We start from the raw sequence: 19,525 nt of genomic DNA on the forward strand, positions 1-19,525 counted from the left end.
TCTGTCACACATCTTAACAGAAATACCATGCATTTCTGAAGTTGTGTCTCTTTGTCATCCTTTCTTGACCTCCTCCATCGCTCAAGGATGCCATACATTCCCCCTATTCTCTCACTTTCTCCGCCTCTCTCTTTCTCTCCTGTTTTGATAACTTCCTCTTACAGTGCCCTTGACAGAAACCCTAGTACTTACCTATTGTGCTATGGTTTTACTTCTCTACACAAGTGCTGAATCAGAGGTGGCAGAAGGATATCTAACCTAAACAAATACCTATACAAAATAAATGTAGTTAAATGTTTTAGATTATTGTCTTTTACTGGCTTTGCGGAGTTCACTGCCCCTTGGTGTATTATGATTATACTAGGGCCAGGAATTTATCTTGACTACATGATTTGACCAGGAAAAACTCCTGGCCCTAGGCTCCTCAGGCCTAAGAGGTTATGACCATTCCACCTGTCAGTCTTCCTCTTTACTTAGTGTATGCTCTTGAAGTAACTCTTGTGTTCAAGTCAATGGGAGAATCACATTTAAATGTGTGTTGATTTCATGTAAAGACATGGCCCTCTTGTGTGTAATGCATTTTCCTCTGTCCCCCCACCCTGCAGATGGTACGTCCCACTCTTCACCCTCATCTTCCTCATGATCTGCTGCTACGCCAGAATAATCTACGTAGCCAATGAGAGGGTGAGCCCACCTTCCCATGTGTCATGCTCGGCCAGTCGGCATGAGTTCACACAGTCATAATCCTGTGTGGCCAATGGTTGTGCACTCAGTTTATCTTGACGTGGATGTCTCTGTGAAATTCACCTCAGTGTGTAGTGTTTCCCGCTAACTCTGCCACTGCTGCTTAAAACAATCCCAGGGGGAAAATTGGTGTGTGTGTGTGCGCGAGAGAGAAAGTGTGTGTTTGCCTGTCAGAGAGCTCACAGAGAACCAGTGACTACAAGCCACCAGTGGGGGTGAAACTCAGTTTATCCCTCCCTCCCTCCCCTTATCCCTCCCTCCCTCTATCCCTCTCCTGTTGGGAGTGTTTTTGTGTTGATGGGCAGCCTGGAGGCAACATACCAGCATGCTCCACATAGCTGCCATCCCCCTGATTCTGGCCTGAGTGACGACACAACACACGGACACAGCCTGGGGCAGCAGTAGTGTGCTGTCTGACCTGAGTAGGCAGGGCAAACCAGAACATGTACTAGCTACACGTACATGTGCAACAATAGTCTCTTTTTTTTAAACAAGCAACTTAGAAACTACACACATCTACACACAAGGCTAAGGATGGCTACTTTGAAGAATCTAAAATCTAAAATATATTTTGATTTGTTTAACACTTTTGGTTACTACACGATTCCATATGTGTTATGTCATAGTTTTGATGTCTTCACTATTATTCTACAATGTAGAAACTAGTACAAATAAAGAAAAACCCTTGAATGAGTAGGTGTGTCCAAACTTTTGACTGGTACTATACATAAATTTGACTTCCCTGGTCAGTGCGTGTGTGGGTCAAAGCTCCTTTTGTGTGTGTGTGTTAGTGTTGGAGGCAGGAAGACTGAATGACTGACTGACTTCTCTTCCCTTTATCACAGATATGATAAAGGGAATAAATTAATTGATGTGCACCCTGCATCTCATCACATTCTGGTTTCTCTCTCACTGTCTCTCTATTTCTCTCTCTCTCTCTCTCTCTCTCGCTCACTGCCTCTATTTCTCTTACTCCCACTGTCTCCATTTCTCTCTCTCTCACTGTCTCTCTATTTCTCTCTCTCTCACTGTCTCTCTATTTCTTTCTCTCTCTCTCACTGTCTCTATTTCTCTCTCTCTCACTGTCTCTCTATTTCTCTCTCTCTCACTGTCTCTCTATTTCTCTCTCTCTCACTGTCTCTCTATTTCTCTCTCTCACTGTCTCTATTTCTCTCTCTCTATTTCTCTCTCTCACTGTCTCTATTTCTCTCTCTCTCACTGTCTCTCTATTTCTCTCACTCCCACTGTCTCTTTCTCTCTCACTCCCACTGTCTCTTTCTCTCTCACACTGTCTCTCTATTTCTCTCTCTCTCACTGTCTCTATTTCTCTCTCTTTCGATCATATTTATGAAGAGCTCAAGTCTTATCTCCTCACAGCTGCAGACGGTCTCACTTGAAATGATTTCTAAAACTTTGAGGCGGCGAAGGAATAGAGAGAGGGGATAAGAAAGTCAGGCGACCCAGAGAAAGAAAAGAAAGCGAGGGAGGAAGAGAGATAAAAAGAGAGAGAGATGGAGAGGGGGAGAAATTAGGAAAATCAACTAGGAGGAGCTCAAACTATTAATAATTCAGATGTTTATGAAAGCAGGACAGAACATATCCAGAATCATTTGATCAGAAACCAGTTTTCCATCCAACCTTATTATGCAAGTAAAGGATATAAATGTCACGACAGGCTTGATGGAAAAAGCTACTTTGTCTGTAAACTTTCCAAATGTCCAGGAAACAAAATACGCTAGACAAGGTGGGATCTTTTTGTGTCTGTAAAATGAATTATGTGAGAAATGGTGGTGGAAACATATTAATACGCTTACCCATCCACCCCGACCAACCACCTTACATTAGTTGTTACCTTAACTAACCTGTCTTATGTAACCAAACGTAGTATATCATACTCATTTTAATATCCTGGATTTACATTGACTATGTTACGTCTAGTCTATGAGACCAAGCTGGTTTATTAGGCTACAGATGGAATAAGTTATGATGAACTTCACAGGGTGGTGAAAGTGCAAGGTGATGAGCTTGATGCTCCTTTCTAATAAATATCAAGAGTCTTATTCTGGTGACATGATGATCGGTGTTTGGCTGCCGTTTGACAAAATACACTGAACAAAAATGTAAACGCAACATGCAACAATTTCAAAGATTTTCTTAGTTACAGTTCATACAAGTAAATCAGTCAAATTAAGTAAACTCATTAGGCTCTAATCTATGGATTTCACATGACTGGGAATACAGATCTGTTGGTCACAGATGCCTTAAAGAAAAAGGTAGGGACGTGGATCAAAAAACCAGTCAGTATCTGGTGTGACCACAATTTACCTCATGCAGCGCGACACATTTCCTTCATATAGAGTTGATCGGGCTGTTGATTATGGCCTGTGGAATGTTGTCCCACTCCTCTTCGTCTTCTGTGCGAAGTTGCTGGATATTGGTGGGAACTGGAACACGCTGTCATACATGTCGATCCAGAGCATCCCAAACATGCTCAATGGTTGACATGTCTGGTGAGTATACTGGCCATGGAAGAACTGGGACATTTTCAGCTTCCAGGAATTGTGTACCGATCCTTGAGACATGGGGCTGTGCATTATCATGCTGAAACATGAAGTGATGGTGGTGGATGAATGGCTTGACAATGGGCCTCAGGATCTCGTCACGGTATCTCTGTGCATTGATTGCCATTGATAAAATGCAATTGTGTTCATTGTCCGTAGCTTATGCTTGCCCACACCATAACCCCACCACCACCATGGGGCACTCTGTTAACAATGTTGATCAGCAAACCGCTCGCCCACACGACGCCATACACGCTGTCTGCCATCTGCCCGGTACAGTTGAAACCGGGATTCGTCCGTAAAGAGCACACTTCTCCAGCGTGCCAGTGGACATCGAAGGTGAGCATTTGCCGACTGAAATCGGTTACGATGCCAAACTGCAGTCAGATCAAGAGCCTGGTGAGGACGACGAGCATGCAGATAATCTTCCCTGAGACGGTTTCTGACAGTTTATGCAGAAATTCTTTGGTTGTACAAACCCACAGTTTCGTCAGCTGTCCGGGTGGCTGGTCTCAGACGTTCCCGGATGTGGAGGTCCTGGGCTGGCATTGTTACACATAGTCTGTGGTTCTTAGGCCGGTTGGACGTACTGCCAAATTCTCTAAAACGACATTGGAGGTGGCATATGGAAGACAAATGAACATTCAATTCTCTGGCAACAACTCTGGTGGACATTCCTGCAGTCAGCATATAAATTGCAAATTTCCCTCAAAACTTGAGACAATTGTGGCATTGTGTTGTGTGACAAAACTACACATTTTAGAGTGGCCTTTTATTGTACCCAGCACAAGGTGCACCTCTGTAATCATCATGCTGTTTAATCAGCTTCTTGATATACCACATCTTTCATGTGGATAGATTATCTTGGCAAAGGAGAAATACTCACTAACAGGGATGTGAACAAATTTGTGCACAAGATTTGAGAGAAATAAGCTTTTTGTGCATATGAACAATTTCTGGGATCTTTTATTTCAGCTCGTAAAACATGAAACCAACACTTTACATGTTGCGTTTATATTTGTATTCAATTTAAAATAACCTTGGTCTTTTGTCCATAATAATCTCATCATATATATCTGCGAGCTGTTAGCTAGAGCGTACGTGCCAATACCAGAGTGGGCACATTCGCTAAACGCACCATTTTTTGTGACAAAACCTACAGTTGAAAATCCATTGAACTTGTATTTTTTGTTCTGTACATGGGAATTTAACCACAAAAGTCAGTTTTATATGCGTCATCACACACAGGCTTTTATCTGCAACAAGTCAATTTGATGGAAACACGTCTGGTGGGAAAATCCGCCTATTTTATTTGTGACTTTTTGAATATTCACATGAAAATCTGTCGTCAATTGGATGGAAACTATCTCTTTTAAGGAATTCTTTGTGTGCAGGAGGGGATCCTCTAGCTCTCATGAGGAGGATTCATCAACGAAATTAGAGATTCTCACACATGCTTCTGTACAAGGGTAGATGACAGACAACATCATTGTCGTACACACACAAGCAACCTTTGTCTAAGGTGGTTAGATAGGCGGCCGTTGTCTATCATTCTTTCATGCTATCTGATTCTCTCTCATGTGTAAATAAACACTCATCCTCTCTCTAACCTCCTAGCGCGCACACACACACACACACACACACATATACAGGTAGAAATTACACACAACTACGCACATACACAAACATCCAATGACGAGAGCTGTAGTGCAGACAGAGAAACCATGGCAACGCTGAGTTGCTAAATAGTTGAACAGAATGAATGTGTGCCGATCTCTCTCTCTCTCTGTCGCTCTCTCTCTGTCTTTCTCTCTGTCTCTCTGTCTCTGTGTCAGAGTGTGTGTGTGTGTCAGAGTATATGTGTTTGTGTGTGTGTGTCAGAGTATATGTGTTTGTGTTTGTGTGTCAGAGTATATGTGTTTGTGTGTCAGAGTATATGTATTTGTGTGTCAGAGTATATGTGTTTGTGTGTGTGTGTGTCAGAGTATATGTGACAGAGTGTGTGTGTGTGTGTGTGTGTGTGTGTGTGTGTGTGTGTGTGTGTGTGTGTGTGTGTGTGTGTGTGTGTGTGTGTGTGTGTGTGTGTGTGTGTGTGTGTGCGTCCATGGCTGACAGAGGCTCTTCACAGACTCTCCTCTGTTTAGATTGCTCTTGATTGTGTAAACCACACACTGTGTGTGTGTGTCTTGAGGAGCAGCTGATTCCCGATTGAGCTTTCTATTGTTGCTGGAATTCCCCTGAGATGAAAGAGAGAAATGGAGGGAGAGAAAGAAAGAATGAACAATCTGTCTCCTCTCTTGAGATGTCTGGGCTGGCCACCCGTGTCTGTCTCTTCTTTTTTATCCATATCTATCCAACGTTCTCTCTTTTTTCTTTCTCTCTATGCTTCTGTATCTCTTTCTCTCTACCCTCTCTCTATCTCCCTCTCTATCCCCCCCCCCCCCCCCGTCCCTTCAGTGGTAGACTCAGCTGTGATCAGTAATGCTCTTTGGAGAGGTGGGAGCTGTACATGTTTTGTTTTGGTTGTTAATGCATTCCCTGTCTACCTCAGCTTTGAGTAGCTGTGCGTGCGTGCGTGCGTTCGTTCGTTCGTTCCCTGGATGTGTTTCAGCCTTGACTGACAGTGGATTAAATTAGGCTTATTTACCTCTCCTCCAGTCTCAGGTGAAGTACTTGTGTGTGTCTACCAAACGGGACTCAGACAGTGTGTTCTTTGTGCTCCTTCCTCAGATGCAGTCGTGGTTTGGCACCTTCAACCCAGAGAGGGAGAGGAGAAAGGTAAAGACCCTCATTTTCATTACTCAAGTCAATCATTGATTGGTTTTTAAAATGAGGGGGAGTTCCCTCATCTACTGAAATGTTCCTGGAATCTTTGACACGCACGCACACACACGCACACGGGCGTTTTGGGGATTAGAGTGTATGTTGGATTAGCTGAGGACCTGTTGGGTAGATTCTTACTTGCCAGGGAGCAGTTTGACCCTGTCACACACCCTCTCGGTCGGGGTGCTTTGAGTTTGTTATAGTTTTTTATAGCCTGGTTTGCTAACTACCTCTCTCTCAGAGTGCAGTGTATAAAGTAAGAACATCTGCTCTCTCAGCCACTGCCTGTCACCAAGGGTGTACCCCAAGGCACGATCCTAGGCCCCACGCTCTTCTCAATTTACATCAACAACATAGCTCAGGCAGTAGGAAGTTCTCTCATCCATTTATATGCAGATGATACAGTCTTCTACTCAACTGGCCCCTCCCTGTATTTTGTGTTAAATGCTCTAGAACAAAGCTTTCTTAGTGTCCAACAAGCTTTCTCTGCCCTTAACCTTGTTCTGAACACCTCCAAAACAAAGGTCATGCGGTTTGGTAAGAAGAATGCCCCTCTCCCCACAGGTGTGATTATTATCTCTGAGTGTTTAGAGCTTGAGGTAGTCACCTCATACAAGTACTTGGGAGTATGGCTAGACAGTACACTGTCCTTCTCTCAGCACATATCAAAGCTGCAGGCTAAAGTTACATCTAGACTTGGTTTCCTATATCGTAGTCGCTCTTCTTTCACCCCAGCTGCCTAACTAACCCTGATTCAAATGACCATCCTACCCATGCTAGATTATGGAGACGTAATTTACAGATTGGCAGGTAAGGGTGCTCTCGAGGGGCTAGATGTTCTTTACCATTTGGCCATCAGATTTGCCACCAATGCTCCATATAGGACACATCACTGCACTCTATACTCCTCTGTAAACTGGTCGTCTCTGTATACCCATCGCAAGACCCACTGGTTGATGCTTATTTATAAAAACCCTCTTAGGCCTCACTCCCCCCTATCTGATATATCTACTGCAGCCCTCATCCTCCACATACAACACCCGTTCTGCCAGTCACATTCTGTTAAAGATCCCCAAAGCACACACATCCCTGGGTCGCTTGTCTTTACAGTTCGCTGCAGCTAGCGACTGGAACGAGCTGCAACAAACACTCAAACGGGACAGTTTTATCTCAATCTCTTCATTCAAAGACTCAATCATGGACACTCTTACTGACAGTTGTGGCTGCTTTGCGTGATGTATTGTTGTCTCTACCTTCTTGCCCTTTGTGCTGTTGTCCAACAATGTTTGTACCCTGTTTTGTGTTGCTACCATGATGTTGTCATGTTGTGTTGCTACATGCTGTGTTGTCATGTGTTGCTGCCATGCTATGTTGTCGTCTTAGGTCTCTCTTTATGTAGTGTTGTCTCTCTTGTCGTGATGTGTGTTTTGTCCTATATTTTTATATATTTATTTTTATTTTTAATCCCAGCCCCCATCCCCACAGGAGGCCTTTTGGTAGACCGTCATTGAAAATAAGAATTTGTTCTTAACTGACTTACCTAGTTAAATAAAGGTTCAATACGTTTTTAAAAAAAGTAATAGGATTATATTAGGGTTATCAAAACACGAATAGGGTTATTTTAAGGCAAGGAATCTTAATTGTAAAGTGTTTATTGAACAAAACAAGTGCACCTGCATTACCAGCCCAGTCCCCAGCGATGCGTTTTTAGGCTAGGATGAAGTAAGCAAATGGTTGAGGCCATGTTTGGTATAGGGTGAAGAAAGGCTAGTGCAGGGTGAAGGTCATGTACAGTGGGAATATAAAATCACCACCCCCTTTCAAAATGTTTGAGAAACAGATGCCTCACAAGTCCTCAACTGGCAGCTTCATTAAATAGTACCTGCAAAACACCAGTCTCAACGTCAACAGTGAAGAGGCGACTCCGGGATGCTGAACTTCCAGGTAGAGTTCCTCTGTCTAGTGTCTGTGTTCTTTTGCCCATCTTAATCTTTTCTTTTTATTGGCCAGTCTGAGATATGGCTTTTTTTTTGCAACTCTGCCTAGGAGGCCAGCATCCCGGAGTCGCCTCTTCACTGTTGATGTTGAGACTGGTGTTTTGCGGATACTATTTAATGAAGCTTCCAGTTGAGGACCTTTTGTTGACTTACAGCCTGGAATGAAAACACATAAACTAAAACACATGTATTTCTTTCATCACATTCCCAGTGGGTCAGAAGTTTACATACACTCAATTACTTTTTGGTAGCATTGCCTTTAAATTGTTTCACTTGGGTCGAAGATTTCGGGTAGCCTTCCACAAGCTTCCCACAATAAGTTGGGTGAATTTCGGCCCATTCCTCCTGACAGAGCTGGTGTAACTGAGTCAGGTTTGTAGGCCTCCTTGCTCGCACACGCTTTTTCAGTTCTGCCCATAAATGTTCTATAGGATTGAGGTCAGGGCTTTGATGGCCACTCCAATACCTTGACTTTGTTGTCCTTAAGCCATTTTGCCACAACTTTGGAAGTATGCTTGGGGTCATTGTCCATTTGGAAGACCCATTTGCGACCAAGCTTTAACTTCCTGACTGATGTCTTGAGATGGTGCTTCAATATATTCACATAATTTTCCTACCTCATGATGCCATCTATTTTGTTTAGTGCACCAGTCCCTCCTGCAGCAAAGCACCCCCACAACATGATGCTGCCACCCTCGTGCTTCACGGTTGGGATGATGTTCTTCGGCTTGCAAGCCTCCCTATTTTTTCTCCAAACATAAAGATGGTCATTATGGCCAAATAGTTCTATTTTTGTTTCATCAGACCAGAGGACATTTCTCCAGAAAGTACGATCTTTGTCCCCATGTGCAGTTGCAAACCGTAGTCTGGCTTTTTTATGGTGGTTTTGGAGCAGTGGCTTCTTCCTTGCTGAGTGGCCTTTCAGGTTATGTCGATATTGGACTCGTTTTACTGTTGATATGGATATTTTTGTACCTGTTTCCTCCAGCATCTTCACAAGGTAATTTGCTGTTGTTCTGGGATTGATTTGCACTTTTCGCACCAAAGTACGTTCATCTCTAGGAGAAAGAAAGCGTCTCCTTCCTGAGCGGTATGACGGCTGCGTGGTCCCATGGTGTTTATAGTTGCGTACTATTGTTTTTACAGATGAACGTGGTACATTCAGGCGTTTGGAAATTGCTCCCAAGGATGAAACAGACACGTGGAGGTCTACAATTTTTTTTTCTGAGGTCTTGGCTAATTTCTTTGGATTTTCCCATGATGTCAAGCAAATTAGGCACTGAGTTTGAAGGTAGGCCTTGAAATACAGTGGGGAGAAGAAGTATTTGATACACTGCCGATTTTGCAGGTTTTTCTACTTACAAAGCATGTAGAGGTCCGTAATTTTTATCATAGGTACACTTCAACTGTGAGAGACGGAATCTAAAACAAAAATCCAGAAAATCACATTGTATGATTTTTAAGTAATTAATTTGCATTTTATTGTATGACATAAGTATTTGATCACCTACCAACCAGTAAGAATTCCGGCTCTCACAGACCTGTTAGTTTTTCTTTAAGAAGCCTGTTTGAACTCGTTACCTGTATAAAAGACACCTGTCCACACACTCAATCAAACAGACTCCAACCTCTCCACAATGGCCAAGACCAGAGAGCTGTGTAAGGACATCAGGGATAAAATTGTAGACCTGCACAAGGCTGGGATGGGCTACAGGACAATAGGCAAGCAGCTTGGTGAGAAGGCAACAATTGTTGGCGCAATTATTAGAAAATGTAAGAAGTTCAAGATGACGGTCAATCACCCTCGGTCTGGGGCTCCATGCAAGATCTCACCTCGTGGAGCATCAATGATCATGAGGAAGGTGAGGGATCAGCCCAGAACTACACGGCAGGACCTGGTCAATGACTTGAAGAGAGCTGGGACCACAGTCTCAAAGAGAACCATTAGTAACACACTACGCCGTCATGGATTAAAATCCTGCAGCGCACGCAAGGTCCCCCTGCTCAAGCCAGCGCATGTCCAGGCCCGTCTGAAGTTTGCCAATGACCATCTGGATGATCCAGAGGAGGAATGGGAGAAGGTCATGTGGTCTGATGAGACAAAAATATAGCTTTTTGGTCTAAACTCCACTCACCGTGTTTGGAGGAAGAAGAAGGATGAGTACAACCCCAAGAACACCATCCCAACCGTGAAGCATGGAGGTGGAAACATCATTCTTTGGGGATGCTTTTCTGCAAAGGGGACAGGACGACTGCACCGTATTGAGGGGAGGATGGATGGGGCCATGTATCGTGAGATCTTGGCCAACAACCTCCTTCCCTCAGTAAGAGCATTGAAGATGGGTCGTGGCTGGGTCTTCCAGCATGATAACGACCCGAAACACACAGCCAGGGCAACTAAGGAGTGGCTCCGTAAGAAGCATCTCAAGGTCCTGGAGTGGCCTAGCCAGTCTTCAGACCTGAATCCAATAGACAATCTTTGGAGGGAGCTGAAAGTCCGTATTGCCCAGCGACAGCCCCGAAACCTGAAGGATCTGGAGAAGGTCTGTATGGAGGAGTGGGCCAAAATCCCTGCTGCAGTGTGTGCAAACCTGGTCAAGAACTACAGGAAACGTATGATCTCTGTAATTGCAAACAAAGGTTTCTGTACCAAATATTAAGTTCTGCTTTTCTGATGTATCAAATACTTATGTCATGCAATAAAATGCAAATTAATTACTTAAAAATCATACAATGTGATTTTCTGGATTTTTGTTTTAGATTCCGTCTCTCACAGTTGAATGATAAAAATTACAGACCTCTACATGCTTTGTAAGTAGGAAAACCTGCAAAATCGGCAGTGTGTCAAATACTTGTTCTCCCCACTGTACATCCACAGGTACATCTCCAATTGACTCAAATGATGTCAATTAGCCTATCAGAAGCTTCTAAAGCCATGACATATTTTCTGGAATGTTCCAAGCTGTTTAAAGGCACAGTCAACTTAGTGTATGTAAACTTCTGACCCACTGGAATTGTGATTATAAGTGAAATAATCGGTCTGTAAACAATTGTTGGAAAAATGACTTGTGTCATGCACAAGGTAGATGTCCTAACTATAGTTTGTTGACAAGAAATTTGTGGAGTGGTTGAAAATCTAGTTTTAATGACTCCAACTGAAGTGTATGTAAACTTCCAACTTGAACTGTAACTATTCAGACCCTTTACTCAGTACTTTGTTGAAGCACCTTTGGCAGTGATTACAGCCTTGAGTCTTCTTGGGTATGACGCTACAAGCTTGGCACACGTGTATTTGGGGATTTCTCCCATTTTTCTCTTCAGATACTCTCAAGCTCTGTCAGTTTGGATGCACAGCTATTTTCAGGTTTCTCCAGAGATGTTAGATTGGGTCAAAGTCCGGGCTCTGGCTGGGCCACTCAAGGACATTCAAAGTCTTGTCCTAAAGCCACTCCTGCATTGTCTTGGCTGTGCTTAGGGCCGTTGTTCAGTTGGAAGGTGAACCTTCACCCCCAGTCTTAGGTCCTGAGCACTCTGAAGTAGATTTTCATCAAGGATCTATGTGTACTTTTCTCCGTTCATCTTTCCCTCAATCCTGACTAGTTTCCCAGTGCCTGCCGCTGAAAAGCATCCTCACAGCACGATGCTGCCACCACCATGCTTCACCGTAGGGATGGCGCCAGGTTTCCTCCAGATGTGACGCTTGGCATTCAGGCCAAAGAGTTCAATCTTGGTTTCATCAGACCAGAGAATATTGTTTCTCATGGTCTGAGAGTCCTTTAGGTGTCTTTTGGCAAACTCCAAGTGGGCTGTCATGTGCCTTTTACTGAGGAGTTGCTTCCTTCTGGCCACTACCGTAAAGGCCTGATTGGTGGAGTGATGCAGAGATGGTTGTCCTTTTGGAATGCTCTTCCATCTCCACAGAGGAACTCTGGTGCTCTATCAGAGTGACCATTGGTTTCTTGGTCACCAAGGCCCTTCTCTCCTGATGGCTCAGTTTGGCCGGGCGGCCAGCTATAGAAAGAGTCTTGGTGGTTCCAAACTTCTTCCATTTCAGAATGATGGAGGCCACTGTGTTCTTGGGACCTTCAATGCTCCAGAAATGTTTTGGTACCTTTCCCCAGATCTGTGCCTCGACACAATTCTGTCTCGGAGCTCTTCGGACAATTCCTTTGCCATCTTGGCTTGTTTTTTTCTCTGACATGCACTGTCAACTATGGGACCGTATCTAGACAGATGTGTGCCTTTCCAAATCATGTCCAATTAATTTAATTTACCACAGGTGGAGTCCAATCAAGTTTTAGAAACATCTCAAAGATGATCAATGGAAACAGGATGCACCTGGGCTCAATTTCGAGTCCCGTAGCAAAAAGTCTGAATACTTATTTATTTCAGTTTTTTGGGTGGGGGTTTCCAAAATTTCTAAAAACCTGTTTTCTCTTTGTCATTATGGTGTATTTGTGTGTAGATTTATGAGGGGGAATAAAAACTTTTATTCATTTTATAATAAGGCTGTAATGTAACAAAAATGTGGAAAAAGTCAGGGGGTCTGAATACTTTCCAAATGCACTGTATATAGCTTAACAAGTGGATTATTTTGCACTTAAGCCTAGGCGTACTCCTGACGAAAAGCCTGTGATTTGTCTTAATCAATCAATGTGATTTTATTTGACTGAATTCATCTTTGGTTAATTCTCTGGCTGGGAAAATAAGTGCAGGTGGTGTAGCTCATCTATTCGTTTGCTCATCTATCACTGATGAGAAACATTTAGCATGCCATAATGGAGCCTAAATCAAGTGTCGGCCTATTATTTTGCTCGATCCCGTAGGCCTTTAGGCAACTCCAAAAGCCAGCGGAGGTTGTGAAATATAACACCAGACTATTATTTTCTGTCGATATCATGATGAAGATACTCTCAATGTAAGACCCTACGCCTGCTCCCTAACAAAGTTGAGTGAAGGTAGGAAAGAGATGAAATGTGGATCGAAAAAGCAAGGGGTTGCCTTGGGCTCTTTCAAAACATCACCTATTTTTTAATATGTCAATGGTTCCACACGTTGCCATGATGCAAGTTGTGTGGGAAAAATATTATTTGTATTTAATTTTCTTTTATTTCTTTATATTCTTAGCCTACTGTAAAATAAATATGTGTTGACTGTGATCAGGGTAGCCTAAGAGTTGTCTTGTCTGTTTAATTAACATAATAACTATTGATTTCATGTGCATGGATCAGCCATGTAGCATATAGGCTGCACAGACCAGTTACATCATTAAACTGAAAATATGCCATTCTATTCATTTGAAAATACATTTTATTAGTTTTATGTTTCTTAGGACCTGCATAAACAAATTAATAATGGATTGTGATTGTGTATATTCAATGGATTTATTAAAATAGATGTCCACCCACATCGGCTCACTCCTAAACTTGCCGGCATGTGTACGGGAGATATAAGAAGCTTATCCCGGCAAGAATATGGTCGAATGGGACTGTATGAATTGGGCTCTAAAAAAAATTGCCTGTTTTTTTTTTTCTTGTTTTTTTTCTTACAAGGCACCATACCGTAAAGTCTGTTTGTAAAGGGTATCTGTGTAACTCAACGCATGAATTAATCATCAGCTCTCACTCTCCCTCTATCTCTGTCTCACACACACACACACACTCACTCAGAATGAGCGTATGAATAAAGCAGCAGGCCAGGTTCATGGACATTAATATTTATGAGTGTTTATGCACGCGCTGTGTGATGTTCTAAAACAACACCCCCCCCCCCCTCTCTTGCTGCTACCTAGCCACTGCTTTCTACTGTGTGTGTATGTGTGTGTATATGTGTGTGTACGTGTGTGTGTCAGCAGGTGTAAACCAGAGTCCCTGCTGGGTGTCTCAAACTGCTGCCTGTGGCCATTTCCCTCACTCTACTCTAGCCACCCTCAACTCTCTCTCTCTTCCGCTCTGTCTCTCTCTCTCTCTCTCTCTCTCTCTCTCTCTCTCTCTCTCTCTCTCTCTCTCTCTCTCTCCTGCTCTCTTTTCCGCTCTCTTGCTCTATTTTCTTTCTTTTTTGCTCGGTCTCCCTCTTCCCTCTCTCGTCTCTCACACACTTGTGTGTGTTATTTCTCTCTCGCTCTATTTTTTCTCTTACTCACTCCATATGTCTCTCCTCCACCCCCTCTCCCTTGTGTCTTTCTCTCTGGCTCTGTTTTGCTCCCTCTTTCACTCTCTCTCACTCTCCCTCTCGTGGCAACATTCATACTTGGCTAATACGGTGGTTATCAGAGACTTGAATCGCAGTGCTGTGTCTGGGGGACACACACACTTAGACGCAAGGTCTACAACAAACGTGGGCTACACCCCACACACAGACAAGTGAGACGGAGGGCATTTGAAAGAGCGGACAAACGCACATGCGCTTACACACACACACACACACACACATACACATACACATACACACACACACAGTGCTCTCAGAAAGAAAACATTGGGAGCTTGTTCTTTATCTTTATCTACTTTATCTACTGCAGAGCAGTAGCTCTGCTTACAGTCACGAACACAGCTGCTGTGTGTGTATGTGTGCACACGTGTGTGTTTGTATGCGTATATTTGTTTGTGATGGAGCCGTAGAAGAAGGCAGACGTTTTACGTGTCCCCAACCTATTGTGTTTTTTCGTTTGTTTATTTGCGTTGTTTTTAACTTATTGTTGACTTATTTTGTACATAATGTTGGCGCTACCGTCTTTTATGACCGAAAATAACTTCTGGACATCAGGACTGCGATTACTTACCACGGACTGGCAGAATCCTTTTTTTCCTTTAACGAGTCTGACGAGCCCGACGCGAATGATATACTGCTTTCTCGGGAACAGGCCCAGATCCCCGTGATTTGCGTGAAGAGGAGGCGGAGAAAAAGGGGCCAGAGGGCAGGCTGCCTTCTGAGAATTCGTAGGCGATCTAATAAAACTCCACTTCCTTCCATTCTGCTAGTAAACATGCAATCTTTAGAGAATAAAATAGATGACCTACGCAGAAGATTAAACTACCAACGGGACATTCAAAACGGTAATATCTTATGGTTTACGGAGACGTGGCTGAATGACGACACTATCAACATACAGCTGGCTGGTTATAAGCTGTACTGGCAGGATAGAACAGCGGCGTCTGGTAAGACGAGGGGCGGTGGACTATGTCTTTTTGTAAATAACAGCTGGTGCACGATATCTAAGGAAGTCTCGAGCTATTGATCGCCTGAGGTAGAGTATCTCATGATAAGCTGTAGACCACACTATCTACCTAGAGAGTTTTTATCTGTATTTTTTGTAGTTGTTTACATACCACCACAGTCAGAGGCTGGCACTAAGACAGCATTGAATGAGCTGTATTCCGCCATAAGCAAACAAGAAAACGCTCACCCAGAGGCGGCGCCAAGTAGCCGGGGACTTTAATGCAGGGAAACTTAAATCCGTTTACCAAATTTCTATCAGCATGTTAGATGTGCAACCAGAGGAAAAAAAACTCTGGACCACCTTTACTCCACACACAGACGCATAAAATGCTCTCCCTCGCTCTCCATTTGGCAAATCTGACCATAATTCTATCCTCCTGATTCCTGCTTACAGGCAAAAATTAAAGCAGGAAGCACCAGTGACTAGATCAATAAAAAAGTGGTCAGATGAAGCAGGACTGTTTTGCTAGCACAGACTGGAATATGTTCCGTGATTCCTCCGATGGCATTGAGGAGTACACCACGTCAGTCATTAGCTTCATCAATATGTGCATTGATGATGTCGTCCCCACAGTGACCGTATGTACATACCCCAACCAGAAGCCATGGATTACAGGCAGCATCCTCACTGTGCTAAAGGCTAGAGCTGCCGCTTTCAAGGAGCGGGACTCAAACCCGGAAGCTTATAATAAATCCCGCTATGCCCTCCGACGAACCATCAAACAGGCAAAGTGTCAACACAGGACTAAGATTGAATCATACTACACCAGCGCTGACGCTCGTCGGATGTGGCAGGGCTTGCAAACCATTACAGACTACAAAGGGAAGCACAGCCGAGAGCTGCCCAGTGACACGAGCCTACCAGACGAGCTAAACTACTTCTATGATCGCTTCGAGGCAAATAACACTGAAACATGCATGAGAGCATCAGCTGTTCCGGAAGACTGTGTGATCACGCTCTCCGCAGCTGATGTGATTAAGACCTTTTAAACAGGTAAACATTCACAAGGCCACAGTGCCAGACGGATTATCAGGACGTGTACTGCGAGCAAACCCTAGACCCACTCCAATTTGCATAACGCACCAACAGATCCACAGATGATCTCTATTGCACTCCACACTGCCCTTTCCCACCTGGACAAAAGGAACACCTATGTGAGAATGCTATTCGTTGACTACAGCTCAGTGTTCAACACCATAGTTCCCTCAAAACTCATCAATAAGCTATGCACCCTGGGACTAAACACCTCCCTCTGCAACTGGATTCAGGACTTCCTGACAGGCCGCCCCCAGGTGGTAAGGGTAGGTAACAACACATCCGCCACGCTGATCCTCAACACGGTGTCCCATCAGGGGTACGTGTTCAGTCCCCTCCTGTGCTCCCTGTTCACTCATGACTGCACGGCCAGGCACGACTCCAACACCATAATTAAGTTTGCCGATGACACAACACTGGTAGGCCTGATCACCGACAATGACAAGACAGCCTATAGGGAGGAGGTCAGAGACCTGGCCGTGTGGTGCCAGGATAACAACCTCTCCTTCAACGTGATCAAGACAAAGGAGATGATTGTGGACAACAGGAAAAAGAGGCCCGGGCAGGCCCCATTCTCATCGACAGGGCTGCAGTGAAGCAGGTTGAGAGCTTCAAGTTCCTTGGTGTCTACATCACCAACAAACTAACATGGTCCAAGCACACCAAGACAGTCGTGAAGAGGGCACGACAAAACCTATTCCCCCTTAGGAGACTGAAAAGATTTGGCATGGGTCCTCAGATCCTCAAAATGTTCTGCAGCTGCACCATCGAGATCATCCTGACTGGTTGCATCACTGCCGGGTATGGCAACTGCTCGGCCTCCGACCGCAAGGCACTACAGAGGGTAGTGCGAACAGCCCAGTTCTTCTTCTTCTGTCTTTACATTGGCTCTCTGTGCTCCATGTGTGGTAGAGCGAGAGAAGCTCTTATTAGGGTCAATCTATTTGAATTCAATCACTTTTTGACAGCATCCCTTTTTGATTTAAACAAAACTTTTCGTACATGTTTACCCATGGAAGAAGTGGTCAGAAAGTGACTTTTTGGACCTGAATGACAAAACCTTCAGGAGATTAGAGGTGGTCAAAGTTGATCCATTTTGCATTCCCCATCCTACCATGGGACAAGCATGTCTTCATCACTGGAAAAGATAAAAGGTTGAATTTGATATCATTTTGAAGCTGACACACAGGTGGTCAAAATATTGTATCATTTCTCAATAAAAGAAGTTAATACAAGTTATGACTTTGTTTTACCTTTAATGTCAATTATCTAACAGCGCGTATTTGCATATGTTGTACTTTACATAATCGTTGGTGTTTGTGTTGTGGCCACCATCGGTTGAGACACAATATGCTCTTGAGTCTTGGTGGGTTTCATGTTTTGGCTGATAAATGTACTAAAAAGAGAATACAATTCAAATTTGACTTTCAAATGATATTATATCAATCTCTACCGTTTATATTTTCCTGTGATGAATACATGGATGTTTTATGGTATGGTGGGGTATGCAAAATGGGTCAACTTTGAGCACTTTTATCTCTTTAATGTTTTGTCATTCAGGTCCAAAAAGCCACTTTCTGATCACTTCTGCAATGGGCAAATATGTATGGAAGGTTTCGTTCAAATCAAAAGGGGTGCTATCAAAAAGTGATTGAATTCAAATGGATATACACATTACTGTGGCTAATGTGCGTCATTAACGGAGGGCCGTCAGACTCTCAGCCATGCGCATAATTACTGTTTCATTATCCTCCGCTCCCGAAGAGCACCAGGCCTCTGACACGCGAGAGCTGTGATTAAAAACACTACACACATGGAAGATCTTTTAACACAAACATTGTGTAGTGTTCTACTTAGTCCTGGTGTTTGATTTAAAAATCTAGGTGGTGTTGTGGTTGGTGGAGTATCACGTCCTTCGTCTTTCTCATGGTAATGTGTGTGTGCTCCAGCACAACAAGACCTTGGGGTTTAGGATTAGTTGGCCATGCCTGAGACAGTGTCAGGTAGAGTGGGGAGTAGAGACATAGAGATGCCTAGCCCCATATGTTAAGGTCGGTCACCAAGCTCAGCGCACATTTTTCACATTGACTAAGTTGCCTGTTTTCAATCAGATCAAGCGTTACCCGGTGATAACAGACACCCGCATAGCGGTTGTTTTGGCGTGTCGGAGGTGGAACTGCGTTGGAGCAGTCAAATCGGTGTGTAGCTGCGCTTGCAATCATTGTGAAGCCACACCCGCCCACTCCTGCTAGAAGTGCGGAAGGAGAAAGTGTAGGCTGTATAGATATAATTATGCTCAAATGTAAAAAATTATTAAACTAAATAATAAGGGGTTTTATCATCCTAACGGAGGTGTAGATTACACCTATCATCCAAACGGAGGTGTAGATTACACCTATCATCCAAACGGAGGTGTAGATTACATCTGTCATCCTAACGGAGGTGTATATTACATCTGTCATCCTAACGGAGGTGTAGATTACATCTGTCATCCTAACGGAGGTGTAGATTACATCTGTCATCCTAACGGAGGTGTAGATTACATCTGTCATCCTAACGGAGGTGTAGATTACATCTGTCATCCTAACGGAGGTGTAGATTACATCTGTCATCCTAACGGAGGTGCAGATTACATCTGTCATCCTAACGGAGGTGCAGATTACATCTGTCATCCTAACGGAGGTGCAGATTACATCTGTCATCCTAACGGAGGTGTAGATTACACCTGTCATCCAAACGGAGGTGTAGATTACACCTGTCATCCTAACGGAGGTGTAGATTACATCTGTCATCCTAACGGAGGTGTAGATTACATCTGTCATCCTAACGGAGGTGTAGATTACATCTGTCATCCTAACGGAGGTGTAGATTACATCTGTCATCCTAACGGAGGTGTAGATTACATCGGTCATCCTAACGGAGGTGTAGATTACATCTGTCATCCTAACGGAGGTGTAGATTACATCTGTCATCCTAACGGAGGTGTAGATTACATCTGTCATCCTAACGGAGGTGTAGATTACACCTGTCATCCAAACGGAGGTGTAGATTACACCTGTCATCCAAAAATGGAGGTGTAGATTACATCTGTCATCCTAACGGAGGTGTAGATTACATCTGTCATCCTATCGGAGGTGTAGATTACA

At 43.7% G+C, this 19,525-nt stretch overlaps 1 protein-coding gene across 1 annotated transcript in view; it reads left to right on the forward strand.

The window, feature by feature from the left end:
* The window catches only part of si:dkey-100n23.5 (cyclic AMP receptor-like protein A), a 105,217-nt gene that overhangs the window by 35,417 nt on the left and 50,275 nt on the right, over positions 1 to 19,525 (forward strand). Inside the window, exons 9-10 of the mRNA XM_039014587.1 lie at positions 606 to 684; positions 6,036 to 6,083. Coding sequence (XP_038870515.1) covers positions 606 to 684; positions 6,036 to 6,083 — 127 coding nt within the window. The remainder of the gene's footprint in view (positions 1 to 605; positions 685 to 6,035; positions 6,084 to 19,525) is intronic.

The sequence above is a fragment of the Salvelinus namaycush genome, chromosome 19, assembly GCF_016432855.1.
Source record: "Salvelinus namaycush isolate Seneca chromosome 19, SaNama_1.0, whole genome shotgun sequence".
Taxonomy (NCBI): domain Eukaryota; kingdom Metazoa; phylum Chordata; class Actinopteri; order Salmoniformes; family Salmonidae; genus Salvelinus; species Salvelinus namaycush.